This window comes from Biomphalaria glabrata, chromosome 7 (assembly GCF_947242115.1).
Source record: "Biomphalaria glabrata chromosome 7, xgBioGlab47.1, whole genome shotgun sequence".
In the NCBI taxonomy this organism is placed as follows: domain Eukaryota; kingdom Metazoa; phylum Mollusca; class Gastropoda; family Planorbidae; genus Biomphalaria; species Biomphalaria glabrata.
This window is the reverse complement of record NC_074717.1, coordinates 5,253,467-5,279,567: the sequence shown is the minus strand read 5'-3', so window position 1 is coordinate 5,279,567 and position 26,101 is coordinate 5,253,467. Positions and strand designations below refer to the sequence as shown.

At 35.6% G+C, this 26,101-nt stretch overlaps 1 protein-coding gene across 2 annotated transcripts; it reads right to left on the bottom strand.

The window, feature by feature from the left end:
- Window positions 1–5,724: 5,724 nt before the first annotated feature.
- On the bottom strand, window positions 5,725–25,977 carry LOC106066166 (nucleolar protein 9-like). Of its 2 annotated transcripts, none has more exons than XM_056035972.1 (14): window positions 25,900–25,977; window positions 22,501–22,747; window positions 21,240–21,499; window positions 20,970–21,132; window positions 20,555–20,662; window positions 18,522–18,684; window positions 17,402–17,591; window positions 16,287–16,415; window positions 15,958–16,086; window positions 14,579–14,806; window positions 9,373–9,483; window positions 8,254–8,401; window positions 7,776–7,846; window positions 5,725–6,065 (listed from the first exon to the last, which is right to left on the bottom strand). In XM_056035972.1, the coding sequence occupies exons 2-14, from the start codon at window positions 22,712–22,714 to the stop codon at window positions 5,739–5,741; spliced, it is 2,241 nt and encodes a 746-aa protein (XP_055891947.1). In that variant the 5' UTR covers window positions 22,715–22,747; window positions 25,900–25,977; the 3' UTR covers window positions 5,725–5,738. The 2 variants fall into 2 exon arrangements, with proteins under 2 accessions (XP_055891947.1, XP_055891950.1); XM_056035975.1 differs by lacking the exon at window positions 25,900–25,977 and adding an exon at window positions 25,678–25,804.
- Window positions 25,978–26,101: the final 124 nt, after the last annotated feature.

The following is a 26,101-nucleotide window of genomic DNA, read 5'->3' as shown; positions in this document are numbered from 1 at the left end:
TTTAAAGTTTTAGACTATAAAATCATATAGGTAATGTTCACGACGGATCTATGCAGACAAGGGTTAGCAGGCAGGATCTTTTGCTTTGATTGTAAGCGATAGCAGCAGGGCCGGATTTTAAGGGAGGGCAGAATGGACACGCTTAGAGTTGAAGACTCATCGACCATTTCCCCTGTAAATAAACGTTTTAAAGGTGTACTGAAGCATTTTGCAGTTCTTTTAAGAGCGTCTGAAAAGCCGAGCAGCTGTGTTATAAGTCTTGATTGGAGCATAACAATTTATCTAGGGGAAAATGTGATAGCAGTCTGGGTGATAACACAAAAATAAGAAAATGAATTATACATTGAAGTTCGGCGGGAAAAAAAATAAACTTCGAATGTATGGTTTTGAGGTCTTACGATGTGAATAAGTGGACATTGCATCGTATTAGTTTCAAAATCATCCACCGCCAGAAAAAAAAGAAAAACACACACAAAACATCGAATGGAAGGTTTTGAGGTCATACGATGTGAATGCCTGATCATTGCATCGTATTGGTTTCAAAATCATCCACCCCTGGAACCCGCTGTTGGAATAATTTAAATCGACACTCGCTGAACCTCCAAGAAAACATTTAACATCTAGGCTCTATTTCATTTCTCCTTGACAAAAATTGTTAAGAATGGGTATCAAACCAGGACTTGTGTGTCATTAGCAAGACGCTCAACAACCAGACATTTTAATAAGTGCAGCATTTTATTTAAAATAAATGATTCAATCTTTTGCAACACCTAGATCTTCATGTGTCTAAAATGTTGGTTCTAGAATCTATTTTTTTTTCTTTTCTGTAACAAATATTGTCGAATCCTATTTCATGCTATTAGAGATTTTGATTTTATGGCCTCATGACCAATCTACCCGTTGTCTCGCGCCCCCAGCTCCCCACCACTGAGGTTCTGTAGGTGAGAACGTATAAGAGCTTAATGCGTAGGACAAAAGGGGAGTTTCCACCTAAATCTAACGAGTTCCTTCAGCCCGAGGGAGAAAGAAAACTCAGAATTCAAATCTCTGCTGCATCCAGATAAATATGATATTTAGATAAAGGCATATTTGATGTGAGATACAGTACGCCTTTTTTTTTGTCGGCGCTATGTTAAAGATACCATTTTGTCAGTGCTACTTTGTCGTACGAAATTTTGGCGAGTAACCAAATTTCAGTTAAATTTAAGATAAATATGATTTTTAGATCTAGGCATATTTGAGATATAGTTTAAACTGATGATGTACAGTTAAGTGAGGCAATTCAAAGAGACATAGACGTTTACTGATACGGAGACATGGCAAACACAAAGGACATGAGTACAGCATCTTCATCTCGGCTCTAGACTTGGGCGGAACTCGTTCTTCTTCCTAATGTAAACATCCTTCCTAGTCTGGTTTCTAGAAGTGCGCACCTTCTGCACTATCTTGAACGGCGGCGGTGCGCATGGCAGAGTGATAACATTATAATACAGTTTGCGCTTTTTTTTTTTTTGTCGGCGCTTTATCGAAGACTCTATTTTGTCAGTGCTACTTTGTCGTAGGAAATTTTGGCGAATAAGCCAACTTCAGTTATGTGTGCTTCTTAAAACAAGATTAATTCTAGGCAGTTCTATTTATTATACAAGACATAGGAGTCTAATTTATAAAGCGCTGGTTGTGAGTGTGTATGTGTTTCGTGTGTGAATGTTGTTCGTATTTGCATCTTTATTGTTTTTGTACAGTAGTTAGACTGAGGTTGTCAATTGTAGTCAAACTGAATTTCCATTTGATTGGATCAATAAAAAGTATCTTATCTTTGTTCGTCCATCCTCGGTATGAGAGTGTAAAGAACACGCAATGCTGCTGTCTCTTTGTTTAAAGTCTTAGACAATAAAATCATATAGGTCATGTTCACGACGGATCTATGCAGACAAGGGTTAGCAGGAAGGATCTTTTGCTTTGATTGTAAGCGATAGCAGCAGGGCCGGATTTTAAGGGAGGGCAGAATGGACACGCTTAGAGTAGAAGACTCATCGACCATTTCCCCTGTAAATAAACGTTTTAAAGGTGTACTGAAGCATTATGCAGTTCTTTTAAGAGCGTCTGAAAAGCCGAGCAGCTGTGTTATAAGTCTTGATTGGAGCATAACAATTTATCTAGGGGAAAATGTGATAGCAGTCTGGGTGATAGCACAAAAATAAGAAAATGAATTATACATTGAAGTTCGGCGGGAAAAAAAAAACTTCGAATGTATGTTTTTGAGGTCTTACGATGTGAATGAGTGGACATTGCATCGTATTAGTTTCAAAATCAACCACCGCCAGTAAAAAAAAGAAAAAAAAAGAAAAACACACACACAAAACATCGAATGGAAGGTTTTGAGGTCATACGATGTGAATGCCTGGTCATTGCATCGTATTGGTTTCAAAATCAACCACCGCCAGAAAAAAAAGGAAAAACACACACAAAAAACATCGAATGGAAGGTTTTGAGGTCATGCGATGTGAATGCCTGGTCATTGCATCGTATTGGTTTCAAAATCAACCACCGCTGGAACCCGCTGTTAAAATAATTTAAATCGACACTCGCTGAACCTCCAAGAAAACATTTAACATCAGGCTGTATTTCATTTCTCCTTGACAAAAATTGTTAAGAATGGGTATCAAACCATGACTTGTGTGTCATTAGCGAGACGCTCAACACCCAGGCATTTTAATAGGTGCAGCATTTTATTTTAAAATAAATGATTCAATCTTTTACAATACATAGATCTTCATGTGTCTAAAATGTTGGTTCTAGAATCTTTTTTTTTTCTTTTCTGAAAAAAAAATTGTGGAATCTGATTTCATGCTATTAAAGATTTTCACGAGGATCTATTCAGACAAGGTTTAGCAGGAAGGATCTTTTGCTTTGATTGTAAGCGATAGCAGAAGGGCCGGATTTTAATAGAGGGCAGAATAGACACGCTTAGAGTAGAAGACTCATCGACCATTTCCCCTGTTAATAAACGTTTTAAAGGTGTACTAAAGCATTGTGCGGTTCTTTTAAGAGCGTCTGAAAAGCCTAGCAGCTGTGCGGACTTGCATGTGTGTTATAGGCTAAGTCTTGATTGGAGCATAACAATTTATCTAGGGGAAAATGTGATAGCAGTCTGGGTGATAGTACAAAAATAAGAAAATGAATTATACATAGACAAACGGCGTAAAAAAAAAACTTCGAATGGATGGTTTTGAGGTCTTAGGATGTGAATGCGTGGTCATTGCATCGTATTGGTTTCAAAATCAACCACCGCCAGAAAAAAAAAAAAAGCAAAACACACACACAAAACATCGAATGGAAGGTTTTGAGGTCATACGATGTGAATGCCTGATCATTCCATCGTATTGGTTTCAAAATCAACCACCGCCAGAAAAAAAAAAAAAAAAAACACCCAAAAAAAACTTTGAATGGATGGTTTTGAGGTCATACGATGTGAATGCCTGGTCATTGCATCGTATTGGTTTCAAAATCAACCACCGCCAGGAAAAAAAAAGAAAAAAGCAAAACACACACAAAACATAGAATGGCAGGTTTTGAGGTCATGCGATGTGAATGCCTGGTCATTGCATTGTATTGGTTTCAAAATCAACCACCGATGGAACCCGCTGTTGGAATAATTTAAATCGACACTCGCTGAACCTCCAAGAAAACATTTAACATCTAGGCTCTATTTCATTTCTCCTTGACAAAAATTGTTTAGAATGGGTATCAAACCAGGACTTGTGTGTCATTAGCGAGACGCTCAACAACTAAACCTTCTAATAGGTGCAGAATTTTATTTTGAAATAAATGATTCAGTCTTTACAATACATAGATCTGCATGTGTCTAAAATGTTGGTTCTAGAATCTATTTTATTTCTATTTCTTAAACAGATATTGTCAAATCTGAGGTACCGGAAGTGCTTTTGGAGATTTTCACCATATGGCCTCATGACCAATCTACTCCCTGTCTCGCACCCCCACTATCTTGTCAGCTCTACTTTATAGTACGAATATTAAGAATTGATATACTTATTGACTATTGTGTTCTCCACTTTATCGTCCTCTCTGATTTTAGTGTTATACATTAGTATTAGTCGAAGTAGTGAGAACCACTCTAGCTATCAAGAGCTGGTATCAAGTTCTTGACAGAAAACACTAACTCTCTTTTGTAATCTTGTAGGTTGGACTTTTTAACCGATAACAAAAAAAGTTACTTAGCAATTGTTTCCCCCCGTATAGTTAGTTCATTGTTATTTCTTATATGTCCTGCTACTGTTTAGTATCTTGAATTATCAGAAGATGTATGCGAAGGCCTATAACCTATATACGCTGAGTAGTTCTGAGCTAGAAACACTATTATAATAAATAATAATAAAGATGAAGTATCATAAGAGAAACCACAAACCTTAAAAAAACAACACTTTTTTGTAAATGATGAAAAGTGTTTGCACACTGAGCTTTGTAATGCTCTCCAACATAAAATTTTGACCAGTGAATTCTGTTATACCTCCATCAGCATCAGCAAAAAAACAGGCCTACATACTTTTCAATTTTGTATAACTTTGTACATGACACATGTACGCTGCTATTTCCAATTTTAGGAATAAAAAGAAAGAAAATATATTGTTCTTATCGAGTGTTTACAATGGAAAAACAGGAAGAACGGAATAAAGTTTATTTTGTACTATGATACTGAAGACTTGTATATATATATATATTGGGGAAAATAAAGAAAACTAATACAACGGTTTGATAGAAAGCTTTTGAGTTTTCTTGAATTTCTGCAACTTAGATTGTAAATCAATCAAAACCGTTTCTTAGTGACTGCCTAAAAAGTAATAGGAACATGTGTCTGGGTTGTATTTTTGCCTTGGCTCCTCTGCCTGGGCACCCCTGACAGTTGAGTCATCAAATATGTTAATTAAGCCAAAACAAGTAATCCAAATGTACTAACATCACAGTATATGCATTGATTAACAAATGTTTAATAAGATGACTTGAGCTCCTGTTCATAATAATAATCAAGGAAAGCAAATAATCAATATAATTACTTGATTATGCTTTCAGATGAATGTACTTTGATAAAAGTGCTAGCATGTCATAAAAGCACACCTTCATCAGAGATACAATACAAGGCCCACAATGCCACTGACCAAGTATGGCCCAGACAGAGCCCTCAGAACAAATCTACACATGCTTTTACAGTCTACACCCAGATCAAGCTTGACTCTAATGCGCAGTCCCAAGCCAGGAACCCCACTAAAGGGGAACAAAACATTATCACCCCAAAAAGACCCCCAAAAGCACCAAAAACTTCCAGTTACAAGGAACACAAGGGAGGATGGCTGCCTGGTCGTTTTGCGGTGCGGTTTGCGCGCTGGAATGTTGTTCTGACTTATCGTTGGTCCCGGGTTCAAACCCTGCCCGCTCCCATCCCTCATCGTCCTGGGGGAGGTTTGGACTAGGAAGTAAATTATCTTCAAATGTGAAGGAACATCCGAAACATGTAAAACATTTTAAAAACAAACATTTTTTATCCTGCAAAGCATAACAATGAGAAAGCTATTGGCGAAGCATAATTATGCAAATGCGCATGACATATTTAATTTTTAGTATTACTGTCAGTTAGTCAATTTTAGATCTTTTATCTTAAAAGACAAAAAACGTATTTTATAAGAAATCACAGAAGAATGAAGCCTGTGCTTATCAAAGTGAATTTATTTCTTTTTGTGTTTTTTCTTTTTCAGGTGTTCTGATTTTTCTGTGTCTGGGGTGTCTGGGATAGCCTCAGTTTCATTGTCCACATCTGTTTTTCTTTTTTTCTTTTTCTTTTTTTTTTCTTCCTTAACTTTCTCTTGCAGGGGAATAGACTCGTCTAACTCAGGTTTGCGAATCACTCTTTTCTTCTCATGTTTCCGTTTCCGTTTGTTATGTTGCGAAGAATCTGAAGCAACTGTTGGTTGCGTGTCTTCCTCAGCTGTTGTACAAAGTGTTACAGGAGAAAATTGTTCTTTACTGGCAGGTTCTGTCACACTTTCATTAGCCTGTTCGGAAAAGAAAAAAACAAACATTTAAAGCTGATTGTAAAGAAAAAAAGATGGCTGAAATAAACTAATTCTGTGTGTGTTAAGATTTACAAATAATATGATAATTAATTTACTTTATTTAGCAACACAATTTTTTTCAATGAATTGAAACAAATGTATAATAATTTATAAACAAATGTGGGAAGCGTGGTCGAGAGGCTAAGTACGCTTGAACTTGGCTTGGCTACCTATGAAGGGGGCTTGAGGTTCGACACCCGAGTCGAGCAGAGTTGTGTTTACTGAGCGCCTAAAGGCAGCATGGAAAACCTCCCAGATACCGCCTCCCCCCAGTGGTCAACAAATGAGATTGTATCATAATGCTCTGAGCATGCTATAAGCATGAAAGTAGCACTATATAAAAGCTATAATTATCATTATTAATTATGCATGACATGCAATAGCAGGGCATTAATTCAGGGCCTATAAAGGAGGGATTTAGGTCTCCCAAGCCCCCACCAGGGCTGTGACTAGGGGGTTCAATGATGATGACTAATTATTTAAAAAAAAAAAAGTTAATTTAAGATAATGGAAATTTATTTTCTGAACTTAAACATGAGAAAAAAAAATCAATTAAGCAGGAATTTTTTTTTAAAGGAAATTTCCTTGTTAGAATACTTTTTGAAGAATTTGGTATTTTATGTAAATGTTTTGTTTTGAAATTCAAAATGAAAACTTAGTTACATCATATTTTTGTTTTCCTAATTTAACTTTTCTGTGCAAAAAGCTGCAAGATTTCTACCTCGTTATTGGGTACTATGTTAGGTCATAGTGCCTTGACAAATTTTTTTAATTCTAGTGACTATGGTCTAGATTGTCAATTATTCTGATAGCATTACTAATTGAAATTAAACTGATGACTATGGTTTAGATTGGTAATTAATTCTGCCAGTAATACTACTTTAAATTAAGTCATCAAGAATAAAACTATTATTGCCTACAACAGATATAATTAATTATTAATAAATCACTTTTTCTGTACTTGTGTATTCTAAATCACATAAAACAAAAAGCCAAATACCATTCTTCTTTTTAGGACCCACCTCCACCCCTGTTTTTTTAACTGACTTATTTTTTTAAGTCCAGCTTACATAGCATGAGGACGCGCTTGACTTCTGAATCGGGGGTCCCGGGTTCGAATCCTGGTGAAGACTGAAATTTTTAGTTTTAGGATCTCTGGGTGCCTCTGAGTCCACCCAGCTCTTATGGGTACCTACATTAGTTGGGGAAAAGTAAAGGCGGTTGGTTGTTGTGCAGGCCACATGGCACTCTCATTAACCAACCGTAGGCCACAGAAACAGATGACCTTTACATCATCTGCCCTGTAGACCAAAATGTCTGAAAGGGAAACTTTACTTTTATTTTTTTTTACATAGCATGCCACAAACTGTATGCTATATTAAAAATAATCTTAAGCAATCTAGACCTAGACTTTCACCACCATGCTCCACAATTTTATATTACCGGTACCTTATAAAAAAACAACCCCCCCCCCCAATAATTATTTACAAACTCAACATTTATTTGAATAAATATATATATTATTACACATTTAACAAACAAAACATTTACTGTTATTTTTTAGTGAAGAAATTGACAACATTAAAATTTAAAAAAAAAAAAAAAAAAAGGGGAGAGGGAGATTGTTTACAACTGGTTTTACCAACTTACAATTTGATGAGTTTTATGTTTCTTTTTAGGTTGCTTTCCTTCATCTTTAAGTGCAGGTTTTGTGTCTGTGCCTGTAAAAGGAATGAACATGAAAATTTCGTGTTTGATATATTCTAAAACGTTTAAAAACAAAATAGTACTAAGCAGTGCGATGATTTTATTTAATAATTATAGCAACCACTACCAATAATTCATCTGGGTGCATCTGTTTGGAGATAGTGGGTGAGTCTGTGTGAGCCTTAGAACAAAACTATGCTGGGTGAGTCTGTGTGAGCCTTAGAACAAAACTATGAAAGATCTATCTTTACTTAATAGCAAAATATAAAATCTGTGATTAGAAGCTTCAAAACAAGATCCCTTAGCTCTCTCTCTCAATTATTCCTAAGGCCTCACAAGATTTCTAGCTCTGTTCAACAGCTCCAGGACAAAAGATGAAACAGAACTAAGACAATTATTTATCCCATTTCTAGTTTTTTACCTTTCAAAACTTCATCAAGAAGTCTTTGCTTCTTCAAGCTGGCCCCTTGAATTTCTAACCACTCCTGTTTGCGGTGAGAAAATTTGAACAGAGCGAAATTCCTGTACAGAAAACGACCAAAATTGTCACTCTCAACCCTCTCTTGTTTCTGGAGAGAAAAATATAAAAAGTCAAGAATATTTGCAACTTCAATGTGCATTTCAAATGTACTTTTGTTTAGGAACCCTTTTTTTTTCCTTTGATCTTCAATAACATGTATTTTTTTGTTACCTACCAGTACCTTCTAGTTAGAAGATTTCATTTTGGATGGTAAAAAAAAGATGGAGAAAGTGAGTATTTTAAAAAGTTTACCACGAGGCCAAAAAACTGGAATTTCTTGCATATTGCACTAAACTAGATTTTAAACAGCTTTCACAAGTGACATTACAGTTACAGCCAGGACTCTTGGCGATGTGGATTTTACAAAAAAAAGTTTTTGTTGCTACAACAAGGGTCAAAAGATCAAACTCTTGCCAGGTTTTGCACTTGATACAGAGTCAGTTCTCTATGGAAAGTTTAAGATCAAAGTAATCTTGGAATTGGTTAAGACCACAACCAAAATGAGTGTATGACTAGGTATAAACTTAAACAAAGTAAAGTTCCCCTTTCAGACCTTGCCATCTACAATGATCTAAGATCATCTGTTTCTGTGGCCCATGGTTAATGAGTGTGTCATGAGGCCAGCACAACAAACAACTGCCGTTACTTTTCCTCAACTAGTGTGAGGTATCCATTAGAGTTGATTGAACTCAGAGGAGCCCAAAAATCCCAAAATTAAAGATCCCTGTCCACCAGGATTTGTGCGTGGTCGAGAGGCCAAGTGCGCTTGAACTTGGCTTGGCTACCTAGAAGGGGGCTCGAGGTTCGATACCCGACTCGGGCAGAGTTGTGTTTACTGAGTGCCTAAAGGCAGCACGGAAAACCAAACTCCTAGATACCCTCCCCCCCCCCCACTGGTCCACAAAAGAGATTAATGCCAAGCACTTTACCGCTCAGCCACCCACCGGGTCTCCTAGGTATAAACTTAGGGCATTTAAATAAAAAACCCAACAACATTTTAACAACACATATTTGCCCTACCTGACACAGTTCATCTGCTATTGTTTCTCTCTGTTTCAAGGAACAACTTTTCCAAATGTTTTCTAAACACCTTGAGCCATTTCTGTTGCAAGCTATATTGACATAGTTACCCTACAGATCAAGTTAAGTGAGAACACTATTAGCATAATGTTATGAGACACCTGATGTTGAATCTTAAACTTACTTAGAAATATACTTTTACTCTTACTTAAATCTTCATCTCTGCAAATAAAAAACAAACAAACATGGAAGCGTGGTCGAGAGGCCAAGTGCACTTGAACTTGGCTTGGCTACTGTAATATACTAAGTCAATTCATAACCTTAGAAACAAGGCTTTATTTCAATAAAACACGACTGATACACACAATAACACAGTACAGACTGGTCACGATTCACAGACTACGATAATGCGAACACGATTACAAATACTAGCACGATTACAAGCACGGGTAACACACAAGTTCATTTAACGATCACTCCATTCACCCCTCCTTCATTTCTTTCTGGGTCTTAGGTTATAGCCATGCGTATGAAGGGAAGGATCCGGAGGTATCTCTGGCGTAGACTTTTCTCCTTGCAAGTCGTAACTGTCCTGTACGGGACTCGAGTCAATATTGGCCTCTGGCATTGGGTGGCTCCCCTGTGAGTCACTGATGACTTCTGGCTGGTTGTACATCATTGGGGTGGGACTCTGTGAATTACTGATAGTTTCAGGCACGTAGCGACTCCCTGGTGAGAGATCCAAAGAGTCACCGACCTCTTGAGGCAGAATACCGTTCTCTGGTTCGAAATAGTCGTTCGTGGAACTTTCCTTCGGCGCCAGCTGCCTAAGCGACACTGTCTCCTCCCGGCCATTTGGAAATCGTATATGGGCGTACTGTGGGTTGCAGCTAATAAGTTCAACCTCTTGTACCAATGGGTCAAATTTTGAAGATCTTACAGGTGATTTTAGTAATACTTTGCCTGGGTTCTGTAGCCAAGTAGGCAAGGATGTTCCCGTTGGCGATCTTCTGTTGAATTTGAAGATCCGTTCGTGTGGAGTTTCATTAGTAGAAGTACACAGTAATGATCGAATGGAGTGAAGTGCCTGGGGCAACACAGATTCCCACTGTGATAGTTCCAACTTCCCTGAGTCCAATGCTAATAAAATAGCCTCCCACAATGTTTTATTCAGCTTTTCTATTTGACCATTTCCTTTTGCGTTATAGGGCGTTGTCCTGCTAGTGGCTATGCCCTTAGAATGTAGATATTCTGTAGTTTCTGTGGACATAAATGATGAGCCACGATCAGAGTGGATGTAACTGGGTGTTCCAAATAGGAAAAATAACTGGTCGAAGCACTTTATTACTGTCTTAGATGTCATATCAGGACAGGGAAAAGCGAATGGAAACCGCGAATATTCGTCAATCATTGTTAACAAGTACTTGTTGCGAGTAGCCGATGGCAAAGGACCTTTAAAGTCAACACTTATTCTTTCAAACGGCTGTGTGGCCTTGATGAGCGTACCTGCAAATTCCTTATAGAATTGCGGTTTAATTCTATTGCAGGTTCTGCATTGTTGAATGGTCTGCCTGACCTCTTCAACCGAGAAGGGTAAGTTCTTTGACCTGACATAATGTAGAAGTCTAGTGACACCTGGATGACACAGGTAGTCATGGTACGTCTTCAGGCTACTTTGTTTCGTCATGGTTGCACAGTGCCCTCTAGACAAGGTGTCTGCTGCTGTGTTGGCGTTCCCAGGTCTATACTGTATATCAAACTTGAAGCTTGCCAGTTCCAATTTCCACCTTTGTATCTTATCGTTTTTAATTTTCTTGTCATGAGTGTCTTTAAATATGTATGAAATAGACCGCTGGTCCGTAATAAGGGTAAAATAATTGCCACACAAATAATGCTTCCATTTGCGTATAGCTTCAATTATTGCAGTTGCTTCTTTCTCTATGGCAGATTGATGCCTTTCACTAGGTGAAAGAGTTCTAGAGAAGAATGCAATAGGTCTTCCATCCTGATTTAAAGTGGCAGCTACTGCGATGTCAGAAGCGTCAGTTTCCACAATTAGAGGATGGTCATACTTTATGGTGAAAATTGCTGCTTTCTGCAATTCTTCTTTCAAGTCTTCCAACGCTGTTTTTACTTCTGTAGGTACAGGAAAAATTAGATTTTTCATTATAGGATACATTTTGTCGGAGAAATTTGGTATCCAGTGAGCATAATATGCCAAAAGTCCTACAATCCTTTTCTGAGACTTCAGATCTTTTGGAGGTGGCAAATCTCGCAGAGCTTGAAATCTATCAGGGTCCGGCTTCAAATGCCCTTTGGAGGTTGAACTTATTAGCTGCAACCCACAGTACGCCCATATACGATTTCCAAATCGGTATCCAGTGAGCATAATATGCCAAAAGTCCTACAATCCTTTTCTGAGACTTCAGATCTTTTGGAGGTGGCAAATCTCGCAGAGCTTGAAATCTATCAGGGTCCGGCTTCAAATGCCCTTTGGATATTTCATATCCAAGCAGCTTTACCTTCTTAGTAGCAAATACACTTTTACTTTCGTTGAAAGTTATTCCGTATTCCAGAGCTACCTTCTGAAAATGCAACAGATTTTTGTTATGGGAGTCTACATCTGTACCACATATTGTTACATTGTCGACATAGGCAAACGTGTCAGACAACTTTTCTTTTTCTATAATAGTGTCTATGGTTTTCTGGAAGCAAGCTACACCGTTAGTGACCCCAAAGGGTATTCTGCAAAACTGGTAGAGTTTACCACAAGCTTCGAAGGCTGTGTATTTCTTTTCGCTCTGTTGGATAGGTATTTGGTGATAAGCACTCTCCAGATCCAATGTGCTAAAGATTTCATACCTGGAAATTTTCTCCACCATTTCATCCACTCTAGGCATGGGGTAAGCGTCCAGGTAAGTAAATCTATTTATAGTTTGGCTATAATCAACGACCATTCGCTTTTTGTGCCTCTCATTGGTCGTGACAAGGACTTGAGCTCTCCAAGGTGATTTGGAAGGTTCAATGATACCGTTTCGTATCAATTTTTCAACTTCAGCTTTAATAAATTGTGTGTCTTGGAAGGAGTAACGACGAGATTTAGTAGCAATAGGTCTGCAATCAGGGGATAAATTTGCAAACAATTGTGGTGCCTCTACCTTCACAGCATTGAGCGAGCAAACATGAAATGCAGGTCGACCACCGTTGAATGGAATTATCAGTTCTTTGTGTAATGCGAGGAAATCTAACCCAAGCACTACATCAGTGCAAAGTTCATCTAGTAACGAAAGTTTGAATTGATTGTAAACTTCCCCTTTGTATTTTAGCGATGCAAGCATGTGGCCTCTTGTGACGCTTGACAGTTGAGATGACGCCATAGAAATTTTGTGCTTTGAACGTGTCACTGACCAATCGTACTCTCTTGGTATGTTTGAAGAAATGTAGCTTTCCCCGCTACCTGTATCAATTAGGGCTTTTAGGTTCACGCCATTTACAGAGATGTGTACTGTTGATTTAGTTAAACCAGGTACCGACGAAGTAGCAATTAGTGATGTTAGATGTGTAGAGTCCTTAATGCAGCTACAATCTTTACAAGATTGTCTTTTAATCTCGTGGCTAGATGTCTTGACTTTTGTTTTGGTTATAGGAGTGTTGCGAGACCTGCAAACCTTCGAAAAATGTCCATTTTTCCCGCACGAATGACACATGCAGTCTTTGGCAGGGCATTTCGCTCTGAGATGCCGACTACCTCCGCAAAAGAAACATTTAGTATTCACTGTTGCGATTGTTTCTGAGTCCACCATTTCTTCGGTTGAGATTGCCGATGACGAAAGAGATGACTCTACCAATTGAGAAGGAATACTAAACGAACTGGATTCTTTTTGGGCCATGTCGAGTGTCTTGGCAATATCTAAAGCCATTTTCAAGTCAAGGGATCTTTTCTCAAGTAGCCTCTGTCTAATTACACTCGAACGCATGCCGCTAACAAAGGCATCACGAATGGCGTCCTCTTCATTTTTGTCAGCACTGACAGCTCGGAATTGACAATCTCTGGCCATCACTCTCAGCTTGTGTACAAATTGATCAAGACTTTGATCGACTTCTTGTTTGCAAGTTGCAAGCAAATGTCTGGCCAATGTTTCATTAGGGGCCTTCACAAATAAATTCTCAAGAATAGATTTTGCTTCTGAGTATTTAGAACAGGTAGAAATATACTGATATAAGGATGGAGACACAAAGTTGCATAGCAGGTCAAACTGTTCGCTTTCACTAGCCCCTACCTTCATTGCGAATCTGTCAAAACAAGAAATCCAATGTTTCCATGTAACTGAAGCATTAGTTGAACTAGGATCAGCATCCAGTCTATTGGGACGCAAAAACTTGTCCATTTAAGAATGGTAATATTGAAATAAATTGTAATATACTAAGTCAATTCATAACCTTAGAAACAAGGCTTTATTTCAATAAAACACGACTGATACACACAATAACACAGTACAGACTGGTCACGATTCACAGACTACGATAATGCGAACACGATTACAAATACTAGCACGATTACAAGCACGGGTAACACACAAGTTCATTTAACGATCACTCCAGCTACCTAGAAGGGGGCTCGAGGTTCAACACCCGACTCGGGCAGAGTTGTGTTTACTGAGCCCCTTAAGGCAGCACGGAAAACCAACTCCTAGATACCCCATCCACCCCCCCCCCTTACTGGTCCACAAATGAGATTGGAACTAAAGCGCTCTGAGCATGCTGTAAGCATGAAAGTAGCGTTATATAAAAGCTATAATAATAATAATAATTTAATAAATCGACAAAACAGTAGACATCATTCAGTTATCATAGATGGTATTTGTCTCCATATTGACACCAAAGTAGCCATATAGTGCAAGATTAATAGTTGAAATTTATTGTATATTAGGCAGTCAGGGAATAGAGATGAAATGCAGAGTTGCAGAAAAAAAAAGAAAGAATAGCCAGCCATTCAAAGTCACAACCAAACACTTTCCAAAGCAGTCAATTTTAAGGCAGTGATTTTTTTTTAAAAAACCTTGCACGTCTCTCGCTGGTTTATTTGAAGGTAGAACTCTCTTATTTAGTCTCTCGCTGGTTTATTTGAAGGTAGAACTCTCTTATTTAGTCTGCTCAAACAAAACCAAAACTAGTTTACAGAGAGAAACAGCTTAAAATCACTTACCTGTAAATACTTGATAAAAGCATTCTTTTGTTTATCGGGTACAGCTTTGCTTTGAAAAAACGTGTCAATGAGGTGGCTGCCATATTTGTCAGCGCAGAGGGCAGCCACCTCAGCAGGTGACAGGCCCATTAGACTCGAGACCACCAGCTTGGTGTTCTTGAACTGGAGCAGTTGTTGAAGGAACAGAGACCCATGGATATTGACACTTTTCAACAAGTGGCCTGATGGCTTGAAAGAAAAACCAAACAAAGATCTCTAAATGTAAACATTAATAAATAAAAACAAAAAGAAAATGCAGTATGTCATTCATATATAACAATATATATGTAACAAAAAGGCTAAATTTGTATCTCAAGAAATAATGCCTAAGATGTACATTGAAAATATTTTTTTTTTAAAACCTTAGTCAAACCTTTTAGGTGGGATGTAGTATGGGAAGGGGGGAGGGGGGAGTTTGTAGGTATTTAACCCTTAACCATTTTTAACTGCTCAGAAATCAACTTATATTGTCAGACTGAAGTAAACTAAAACCTGTTAAACTTTCATATTATTTTGTCAAGATTCTACTTTTGGAAAGCAGTGCTGCCACCAAATTTATGTGACTTGCAAGTTCTATTTAAAAACAAGGAAGAAACAGAGCGTAGAATATATTTTGCTGGAGTACAATGCCTTCCAACTCAAATCAATGAAACAAGTATTCCCTCGATGGTCAGATTCACATAAATCACTTGTACTAATAGAAAACCTTGACTGACTTACAATATTATTGTTGAATAAATGATCAATAACCATCTATCACAGAATAATGAACAATGACCTGGATAGTCAGTTTTGCCGCCCTACTATAGCACCGCACAAAAACATTTCTGGATTATTATCATCCTTATTGGCATTTTCTTCAAGCTTTTAAACCTTCCATTTTTCTCTCAAAGTAATTGTAAATTACGCGTGTTTCAAGGTCTTTGAAAAAAATCTGGCATGACATTATCAATTTGTTTGTCTTTACATACACAAAGTGACCCAATATTCCGGTCAGTGTGTCCTAGTATACGGAATAAGAGATGTGCCTTTATCTTTGTGTCTGAGTATTTTATTAGATTTTGTTTTTGTATTTTTTTTTACAATACAACTAATTCTTACTTGAGACACTAAATTTTGATTCTAATAGCCAGTTGACGTGATTACTTAAACATGCCCAGTGTTACAAGATGGTTTTTGATACTTTAAGATTTGAGTCTATTAACATGATTTATCAAAATAAAAAACAAACGAACCTATGTCTGCATAAGTCTTCTTTGAAAGTGTGTATAAATACAATCATTGAAGAAAATAGAATTTCAAAGAAAGATGACTTAATTATATAAAGTAATTAGGTCTACCTCACTAGATCCTGTGTTGCCCGAATCACTGCTAAAAAATATGTCGTAAGTCTGGAGGGATGCTAGCAGTGGAACAATTTTGATCTGCCTCAACTCAGGCTCATAACAATGGAAAGCCATCATCAAGGCCTGCATAATGAGCAAAATCATAGGATTAAATAAAAAAAAAAAAAAGTTTAAAAATATAGATTAAAAACAAAAATTATTTTTATGGCATCAAACTAATTTTTTGCATTAATGAAATATTTTGTTTACTGGTTACTTTGCTTTGATAAAATTTATTGAAAAAAAAAAATTGTATTGCATTAAACTGCAATCCAGAAAAATACCTTTAAAAACTCATTCTGTAGATGTCCTGTTCGGCAACAACATTCAGCCATTTTTATTATTATACCCATGTGATTGACAGCTAGGATGTCTTCTGTGTACTGAAGTAGAGTCCTCATTATTTCTTCCATCTTGAAAAAAAAAAATTAATTTAAAAAATTAATTTTAAACACTAAAAACAAGGAAGTTAATTTTTTTTTTAGAGAAAAATCTAATGGTCTTAATGCACACAAAATGAAAAGTAGGATCATTTAAGTAGTTTCAAGAGATCTAGATCTAAAACTCAGCTATGCATCACTCTCACAAATATAAGATGTGTCAAATATTCAGATTCTGAGTTCTGATTGAGACTTAACATTTGTATTTGATAAGTGAGCAAGTCTTTACAATAAGTCTAGTAAAGAAAGAAACTGTAATTGATTATTATCATTTGGTAAAGTTGGTCTTTACAATAAGTCTAGTAAAGAAAGAAACTGTAATGGATTATTAGCATTTGGTAAAGTTAAGTCCTATGGACAAAACAGGCACAAATCTACAATGAAAATAGAACCAATACTCAAGACTGGCAGTTTTGAATTTAGGGATATTTAGATAGCTCCTGGGTCTACCCAAATCTAAAGGGTACCTGACATACTTAGAGAAGTAAAGGCAGCTGGTGGTGGTTGTACTGGTCACACGACACCTTTGTTAACCATCAGCCACAGAAACAGATGAGCTTTACGTCATCTGCAGTCATAGATCTCAAGGTCTAAAAAGGGGTACCATTTCTTTTAACTGTTTCCCTTCTAATTGACGATAGCATCATTGATTTAAACTCATTAAATTAAATTAATGTTTGATTTCATAAACTTTACTTTATCTTATATAAAGAGAATGCATTACCCTTTAATTCGATACCAAATAAAACATTTTTTGATAACAAACAAAAACATTATTGAAGCTTAATCAAAAATGGGTAGTGAAATACTACTGCGCAAAATGAAGAAATCCATTTAACTGTGGAAAATAATTATGGAGAAAGAGTTAAGGAAGATAACCCTAGCAACCATATATCAATGATCCACATATGTGGAAGCAGTCCACCAGATAAGTGATGAAGTAAATCAGTTCTAGTTACCAATGATTTGTCAGACACAGACGACAATAAAGTCCTCAGGACAAAGCCAGCCACTGGATGAACTGCGAAGTAGATGAGTTTGTCTTTAAAAACGAGATTGTAAATCTCCTTGAACTGCGTCTCACTGGCCAGGGATATCAACAACTCAATCAAGAAAGATCCTATTTCATTCTGGACAATGTGTGGAAGTCTGTGGAAGAAGAGTTCAGTAACAATCAAGTATGAAAATAACAAAGCCCACACAGTAATATATTTATTTAATTAAAAAAACTTGATAAGATAATCAGAGCTGGGGGCATCTCCTTACTCTGAGTTGGCATCAGTAATGAATTGCTATACAAATCTAATAAAAAGATACATAATCTTCTTTTTTAAAAATTGGATATAGGTACATTTATTTGTTTATTAAAGTAAAAAGTTCCCCTTTCAGACCTTGCAATCTATAGGGCAGATGATATAAAGGTCATCTGTTTCTATTGCCCACGGTTATCAGGGAAAAAAAATGTTTGGAAAATGTTTTACATGTTTCGGATGTTCCTTCAGAGTTGAAGATAATTACTTCCTAGTCCAAACCTCCCGCAGTCATGTGGCCAGCACAATGACCAACCGCCTTTACTTTTACCCAACTAATTTCAGGTACCCATTAGAGATGGGTGAACTCAGAGGCACCCAAAGGTCCTGAAATTGAACTCCCAATCTTCCCCAGGATTCCAACTTGGGACCCCAGTTCAAGAGCCAAACCCTTCACCACTCAACCACCACGCCTTCATTTGTTTGTTACTTAAGGGAATATTTTGTGAGGGCGTTTCTGAGTCCACCCAGCTCTAATGGGTACCTGACATTAGTTGGGGGGAAAGTAAAGTCGTTTGGTCATTGTGCTGGCCAGATGACACCCTCATTAGCCGTAGGCCATAGAAACAGATGATCTTTTCATCATTGCCCTAAGATCTGAAAGGGGAACTTTACTTTTACATTTTGTGAAAAAATATTCAAGTTTTTAAAAGTGTAAAAAAATATATTTAAAAATAGAATTTCTCCCCAACTTTTTATCCTTTAAAACTGGTAGACCAGCCCCCCCAAGAAACTTTATAACAACAAAAACAAAAAATCCACTACTTACTTCTTACTGACATCATTAGCATTCACATCCTCACTGTCTGGCATGATGCAAGTCTTCTCAATGATACTCTTTGACAGCTGGTAGTATTCACTGGGAGATGTTTTGTGTAGGATCAATAAGACAGTCTGCAGTACTGGGCAGTAGTTGACGTCTTTTAAATGATCTGAGAAAAAAAAAAAAAAAAAGAGAGGTCATTGCTATGACCACCCACGAGAACAAAAAACACTCTCCTTTTCTAGAGGCCACACACATCATTATGTTAAACTAGGGCTCTAAGACTTTCACTCACTGCATGGTGGTTCTGATCTGAAACTAGTGACGATAATACTCTAGCGTGGCGCAGATCCATTATTTGATTAGATCAAAGAAACTGGTAACAATGTAGACTATTAAACAAATGAATTGTAGAATTGTAGGTTCAATAAACAGGCACAAAGAATTCCTATTTTTAATTTTTGACTGATGAAACCATAGTTGATTTGACCTCATTAAATTAACTTAATTTTTGGGTTTATAAACTTTAATTGGTGTTACATTAAAAGGGCATGCATCTATATTATTATAACATTTTCTGATTAAAGAAAAGCATTGTTGATGTTTAACCCTAACAAGCCAGTGAAATACACATGGGAAAAATGAATAATTCCTTCTGAACGCGGAAAATAATTATGGAGAGATAGAGTAAAATGACAGGGTATAAATGAATATGTAGAACCAAAGTGAGAAGGCTGAAGTTAAACACTAATGCACAGGAAGATCAGTTGTAAGGTACCAGTAATCTGAGTTCATTTTAAGATTCAATGTAAGAAAAAGCAAATCACACCTTCACAAACAAAAATATCTCTTGCAAACTCTGTAGCTTTTTAATATATATTTCTATTGACACTTATAAATATGTATTTCTATTGACAATTTAAATTTGTATGTCTATTGAATGATTATTTTGTGATTATTTAGGTTACAGACTTGCAAAGTCATATCTAGTCAAGCCTACTCGTCCCAATTGTTTGTTTCTTTAACTTATGACAAGTACTTGAACCATGAGATTAAACACATAAAAATATAACGACCTTTTGACATTTGTGTTAATAAAAAAAAAGGTACAGAGAGTAACTAATAAAAATGAACCACCCACCAAACAGTATTGCTGATATGTTAGTTATTGGAAAATAACTATTAAGTAAATTAAATAAGATATATTTTATGGTCATTTATCTATTATGGTCAGTTATCCTAGCTCAAAGGCTTACAATGAGAGATACTCATTTAAAAAATCAAGAAATTATGGCCCCAATCAGTAACAATGTCATACACGACCCCTCCTCTCCCCAATTAGTCATTTGAAACACACACACACTCAAATAATACTAAAAAATGAACAAACATGCAAGTAGATTTCAGATCAGTAATTTTCTACCATTGCAAAGTTATGGCACGGCACTTAACATTCTAGAAATACTAAATTTGTTTAAGTCTAAGGTAGATTTATTAACAAAGTTACTAAGAGTTCTACTTTTACTATACAATATATATATAGTTTACTCAATTTCTATTAATATTTCATACTAATATTTGACTTAGCAGCAGATAAGATTTATTAAATGCCTTTTTTTTTTTTTACCACAGTACATTTTTAAACAGGAAACTACATGTTTAGTGAAGCAATGGATGTCAATTCTTTCAAACATTTAATAAAAATGTTTATTTAATGAATTTTACATGTAAAAATTTCATTAGAAAAAAAAAAGCATTTTTTTTAAATTCTGATTTTTAAAAAAAACAAACAACTAATAGCACTAAAACCGATGCCTGAACCAAATTTGTATGAAAGTTGCAGAAAATTCAGAAGTGTAGGCTTATCAGTAACATGATACTTTTGATACTAACACATATCTCAACAAATATAAAAACCACAATTCCGCCTCATTGGTTTATCCATCTTTTGGGGTTCGGCTTGCTACTTTCTCTGACAGTTTCAGTGAAATGAAGGAATATAAACTTGAATGATGGATAGCAACAATTTGACAATTTACCTTCAAAATTACAGAGCTTTATAACTTTATCTTTAAGTTTCACAAAGGATGACCTGAAATCTTCAGATAGCGCCTTTCCAGAACAACTGACTTGTGACACTATATCATCTGTTCATGAAAAGGAAAAAAACCCCAACAAATTCAATAAATCTATCTTGCTGAGTTTAATGAAGGAATGAAAAGAAAAAAAAAACGAACAAATTCAATAAATCTATCTTGCTGAGTTTAATGAAGGAATGAAAAGAAAAAAAAAAAACCCAACAAATTCAATAAATCTATCTTGCTGAGTTTAATGAAGGAATGAAAAGAAAAAAAACACCAACAAATTCAATAAATCTATCTTGCTGAGTTTAATGAAGGAATGAAAAGAAATAAAAAAAAAAACACAGAAAAAACTAGCAAAACTTTTCTGTACCTTTCTTCTGGGTGCGAGACATTCTGCTTCTTAAAACTTCTTCCTGTACCTCCACACCTCCTACTGCTTGTAAAAATGCTCGAAGAACATGGCTCCCATAAGTGTGTGTCATTATGTCAATCATATGTGATTCCATATATGTGCAGATCTGTTCAACAGATTTCTAGTTTGACAAAAAAAAAAAAAAAAGAATAAAAAAGCGCTTAATATCAGAATAATACTAATGTAAACAATCAGATCACTGAATAAATATATTGATAACTTGCGTACCTTCAAAGGCGATGTTGTTGAACCATCATTTACTTCATACATGGCAGGCAAGTATTTGATTAAAGCCTGGAACACATGACTAGCAAAACGGTCAAAAGTGACGATGTTGAGTTCCCGTGATAAGCTCTTGAAGAGTTCTGTCATGTGATAAGGTTGACTGTGAGCAAATAGCACCTCCAAGATTCTGCTGACTGTCTGATTCTGAGACACTTGTATGCCATCCTCTTTTAAGGATGCGTAGACATTGTTAAGAAACTGATCTAAAAGGAGATCAAAATAAAAGCATTTTCATAGTCCTAAGGGACATTTTTTATTCAAAGGTATGTTGACTTGTACTTGTTATTTTCAAGCGAAGCAAAAATTAGTTGTAACAATGTCATAGTTTTTTATTAGAAATCGCAAATTATTCTAATAATAAACACTATTATATCTATGTTAATTTGGTTTTAGTAATCACTATAATTTTGGAAAATATGATTAGTGGGATTTTATATGACCATGTCACATGTTGTACATGTTAGCAAGAAGTCATCAGCAAAGATGATAAAATAGTCCAGCCTACAATTATTACTCCTTAAGACTACCCAGTTACTGGTGATTACTCCTTGAGGCTACCCAGTTACTGGTAATTACTCCTTGAGGCTATCAATTGTAGTTCAATTAGGCTACTTAATTAAACTACAGTAAAGTATACCACCCAACTACTGGTGATTTAACTCTTTCTCTCCTAATTAACTATACTATAGTTGATTTGACCCCATTAAATTAAATTTTTTTTTTTTGTTTTTTCTAAACTTGCATTTGTGTTATATAAAAAGAGCATGCATTCTCCTATAATTCTATACCAAAAGTAATGTTTTCTGATTACAAACAAAATTTTATTGAAGTTTAATGATAACAGGGTAGAATGTGCAAATGTGAGAAATGAACAACTGTCAGAACGTGGAAAATAATAACGTAGACAATTACGTTAACATGTTAACCAGAATTTATATAAAATGTTTTATATTCTATTATATAAATTTCTTAGCATTCTCTATTATGCACTAGTGGACAGCCCGTTAACCATCAGCAAAAAAAAACAACAACAAATGACCTTTATATCATCTGCCTTACAAATCACAAGGTCTGAAAGAGGTACTTTACTTTTATGTTTAAAAATTAAAAACTGTAAATGTGTACTACAGTAGCCCCTAGCCCAGAGCCCAGCTAAACCTATACTATAACTAAAATTAAATTGATGTTAATATAGTTTACAAACCTTTTGAATCAGAGTCTTCAAAATCATTATTTAAAGATTGTGATACATTGCGATAATATGATAAAAGCTCTTCCGAGATAACGCCAAGTTTAACCTTTGCTTCACTCCCAAAACTTTCATCATTCAATGATTCGTTGGCATCATGATTGTGCGAACGAGAATGCTTTGAGTTAAAATGTTTCTTGCTTTTAAATGCATGGAAAGGTTTAGGCATCTTTTGTGAATAAGATTTTATTGTAAACTAGATCTGAAAAAGCAATGAAAAGAAAATCTGGATTTAGATATGGAGTTGATGATTTAATCTAGACCTAACTCTAGATCTAGATAAGTCAAACATTACAGGTCTAAATTCTACAAAACAAATTTACGGTTAGAAATAGCCTTAGCTAGATCAATAGATTACATAATTAGACAGAAATAGACTAAAAGACTAGAGTGCAGAGGCATAGACTGGACATAAACATGTCTTAGAATGATATTGAATTTATATCTATATATATATATATGCATTATCTATTCATACAATTCATCTGAAGTTTAATAAATATAGATCTATCTCTACTCAATTCTAATCTACTTATTGTTATTGTTAGCTCAGATGGCTAGACCAATATACTGCTGCCTGATTTGGAACCCCCTGAGCAGCTCATCTCGTACACTCTACTGACTACTCTTGACTAGAATCACTAGATCTAGTGATCCTATGCCGAACTGGGAGTCAAACACTTAGTGAAGTTGTGACAGAGAGTCACATGAGATTTGTGGGACATGTTCTATGACAAAATATACTACGCATATACCAAGAGTTGTGATGACACTCAATGTTAGTGTGTTGATGAAATGGGTAAACTGAACAAAGTAAAAGTTGGATCCGAGTGTTGACGAGTGTTATGATTTTAAGAAGAGTGAACATATGTTTAAGTTTTAGTCCAACATCATAACAAGTGTTTGAGCAGCAAAGAAAGTATGGCTATTCTTAAGGAACATAACAATTAACAGTATTAGGAAACAATGCACAATCACAAGTACGACTGAAACCCATACTTCAAGACATTGTAGGCGTGATGAAAGTGACCAATAAGAAGAGATAAAAAGAAAAAAATGTGGTGGCAGGAATGGCAAGTTACTAAGATGCTAAACATATACAATAGACAGCTTACTAAACATGGTGGAAGAAATGGGCCATAGGACAAATGCAGTTGAAGCTGACAACTTGACAGCACCAAATTACAAGGAAAAGACAAGCTTATTTTGCATAGTATATGTATGCAGGGAACAGTACCAGGAAAAAGAAGAACAGGCAGGCAGATAAAGCATGGGAATACAACATAAAAGAATGGAAATTGAAAGAGGTTCTATCCAAGGCAAGAAACAGGAATGGAGAAAGACAGTCGTACAATCTTGCTTGGTGCCCCTACAGCTGAACAAACTAATAAGGGATAGATTAGGTGAATGTGAAGTGATGCATGCAGAAGTAACCTTCTTCCATGAAAAATAGCAACATTCAACAGGTGAGAAGGATCATTAAGATCTTTTATCATATTTTTAATTTTATGAGTCAAATGAAACTAAATGTCTAAACTATATTATACTATATAGATCTACTATAGTAGATTCTTATACCTGAACACCGACTTACGGGAACTAGGTCAAATTTTTATTTTATTTTTTTATTTGGTGAAGGTTTAACTTACAAAAAAACTGAAAGCAGATTCTTATTCTGCAACTAAAGGACTATAAAAATAGCTGTATTCCTTTGTATTACCACTCATAGTCAAGATTTTATTTTAAAATAAAGTGGGTCACTTCATGCTCCTATATTGAACGCAGTTTTTGGGCTTTCTCCTCAATTGGACAGTGAGCACCGTCATTGTACACCACTATGTAATTGCTAATAAATTATATCTGTGCTACTTAAATTTTTTTTAGATTGCATTAAAAGAAGTAGATTCACTATTGCAATATATGTATTTATTTCCTCATATACTCTCTCTCTGTCTCTCTCTCTCTCTCTCTCTAGTACTCTATATATAGAATATATAAAGAATATATATATATATATCATTTATAGTTTATTATTTATATACCTATGTAATCAATGTGTAGAAACAGACAGAAATAAATCTATATAGATTATATATCTATAAATTAATTATTATAATTTAATAAACATGATATTTTCAACTAGGCTACATTGGCTACATGTATTTCCTCTGTCTTTTTTTTAATTGCCATCCAAGGACCCTCTTCTTGTTTTCATAAGTTGGATGTTTGTTTTGTGACACATTAACACCCCCCTCCCTCCCATAGATGCTTATAATTCTTTTCATGACTCTCTCCCCCTTCCCTCCACTGCATGTTGGATAGTTTGTGACACTACAAGCTGAGTGTATACTTCTCCTCACTGCCAGCTCATCTGGAGTGATCACCTGCAGTGGGCATGGTCTCTGGCTTCAAATTAGCAGCCCGCACTTTTTCTTTCATTCATAAATTATATATTATAGACATCTCGATCTAGGTCAAGCTTATTCATTGAAAAAATCATAGATTTATTAATCCCAATAATATTTCTTATTACGATTTTGCTGTGTCCAATGAAGGAGAATGAGCTGAATTCATTATTATTCGTTGTACACCCCCTTATTAAATTTTATTTAGCAGCTAACGGTATAAATGTGATTGGAATGTCTTTCTAAAGATGTTTGGAAGCTTATTTTGATATGCCCATCAGCCTACAATCAAACAGGCTCATAATATAGCCTTCATCCCTTATATGGGTATGAATTGCCGGGGGAGGTTAAAACAACAGCTTTACATACATGGTTACCGAGAATCTAAAAAACTGCCATCTGCTTTGGAAAAACGGAACAAAATTACCGGAACTTATCTAAAATTGGACATGCGCAGTCCCGAAACGTTGATTTTTGCTCCAAACATAAAAACAAATGAATTACAAACAAAAAAAGCGACCCGTTCATTGAAGGAGAATTTGATGGGGTGTCCAAAATATAAGAAGCTACTATATATAAGGAAATGGATCATGCACAATAGGAATGGACTAGTTTCGTAATAATCATCAAAATAAAGCATTATCATTAAACTATTAAAAGAGAATTTCAATTTTACAAAATAATGAAAATATACATTATACTGTGGCTTTTATTTATTATACAATACCACTCAAAGTTACTGAGTTTCAGTTTGGAGATGGAGTCTGATGGAGCCTCGACTCTATGGACTCAGATTATGGAGGTGTAAGGTGTTTGATAATGATAAGTAACTTGAAGGTGTTCGATCTATGACTAATATATAATTACTATAATAATAGTCTAGCATTGATTGAATTCATACTTCATATCTAGATCTATATCTTAGATTATTTATTAACAAAAACATTACATAGATCTAGATCATAGATGTCTAAATGATATCAATAATCATTGCTCATGCTTTTCTGATACTGAAGGGTTAAGTTATTGAGCAGAAAGCAGTCGACACAGTTAAAAAAATAAACAAGAAAACCATTTCGCATTTAAATCAGAAGCCTATAAAATATAGTTTCTTTTTATTCTATCGAAAATTTTCAGCTAGTGTTACTTAA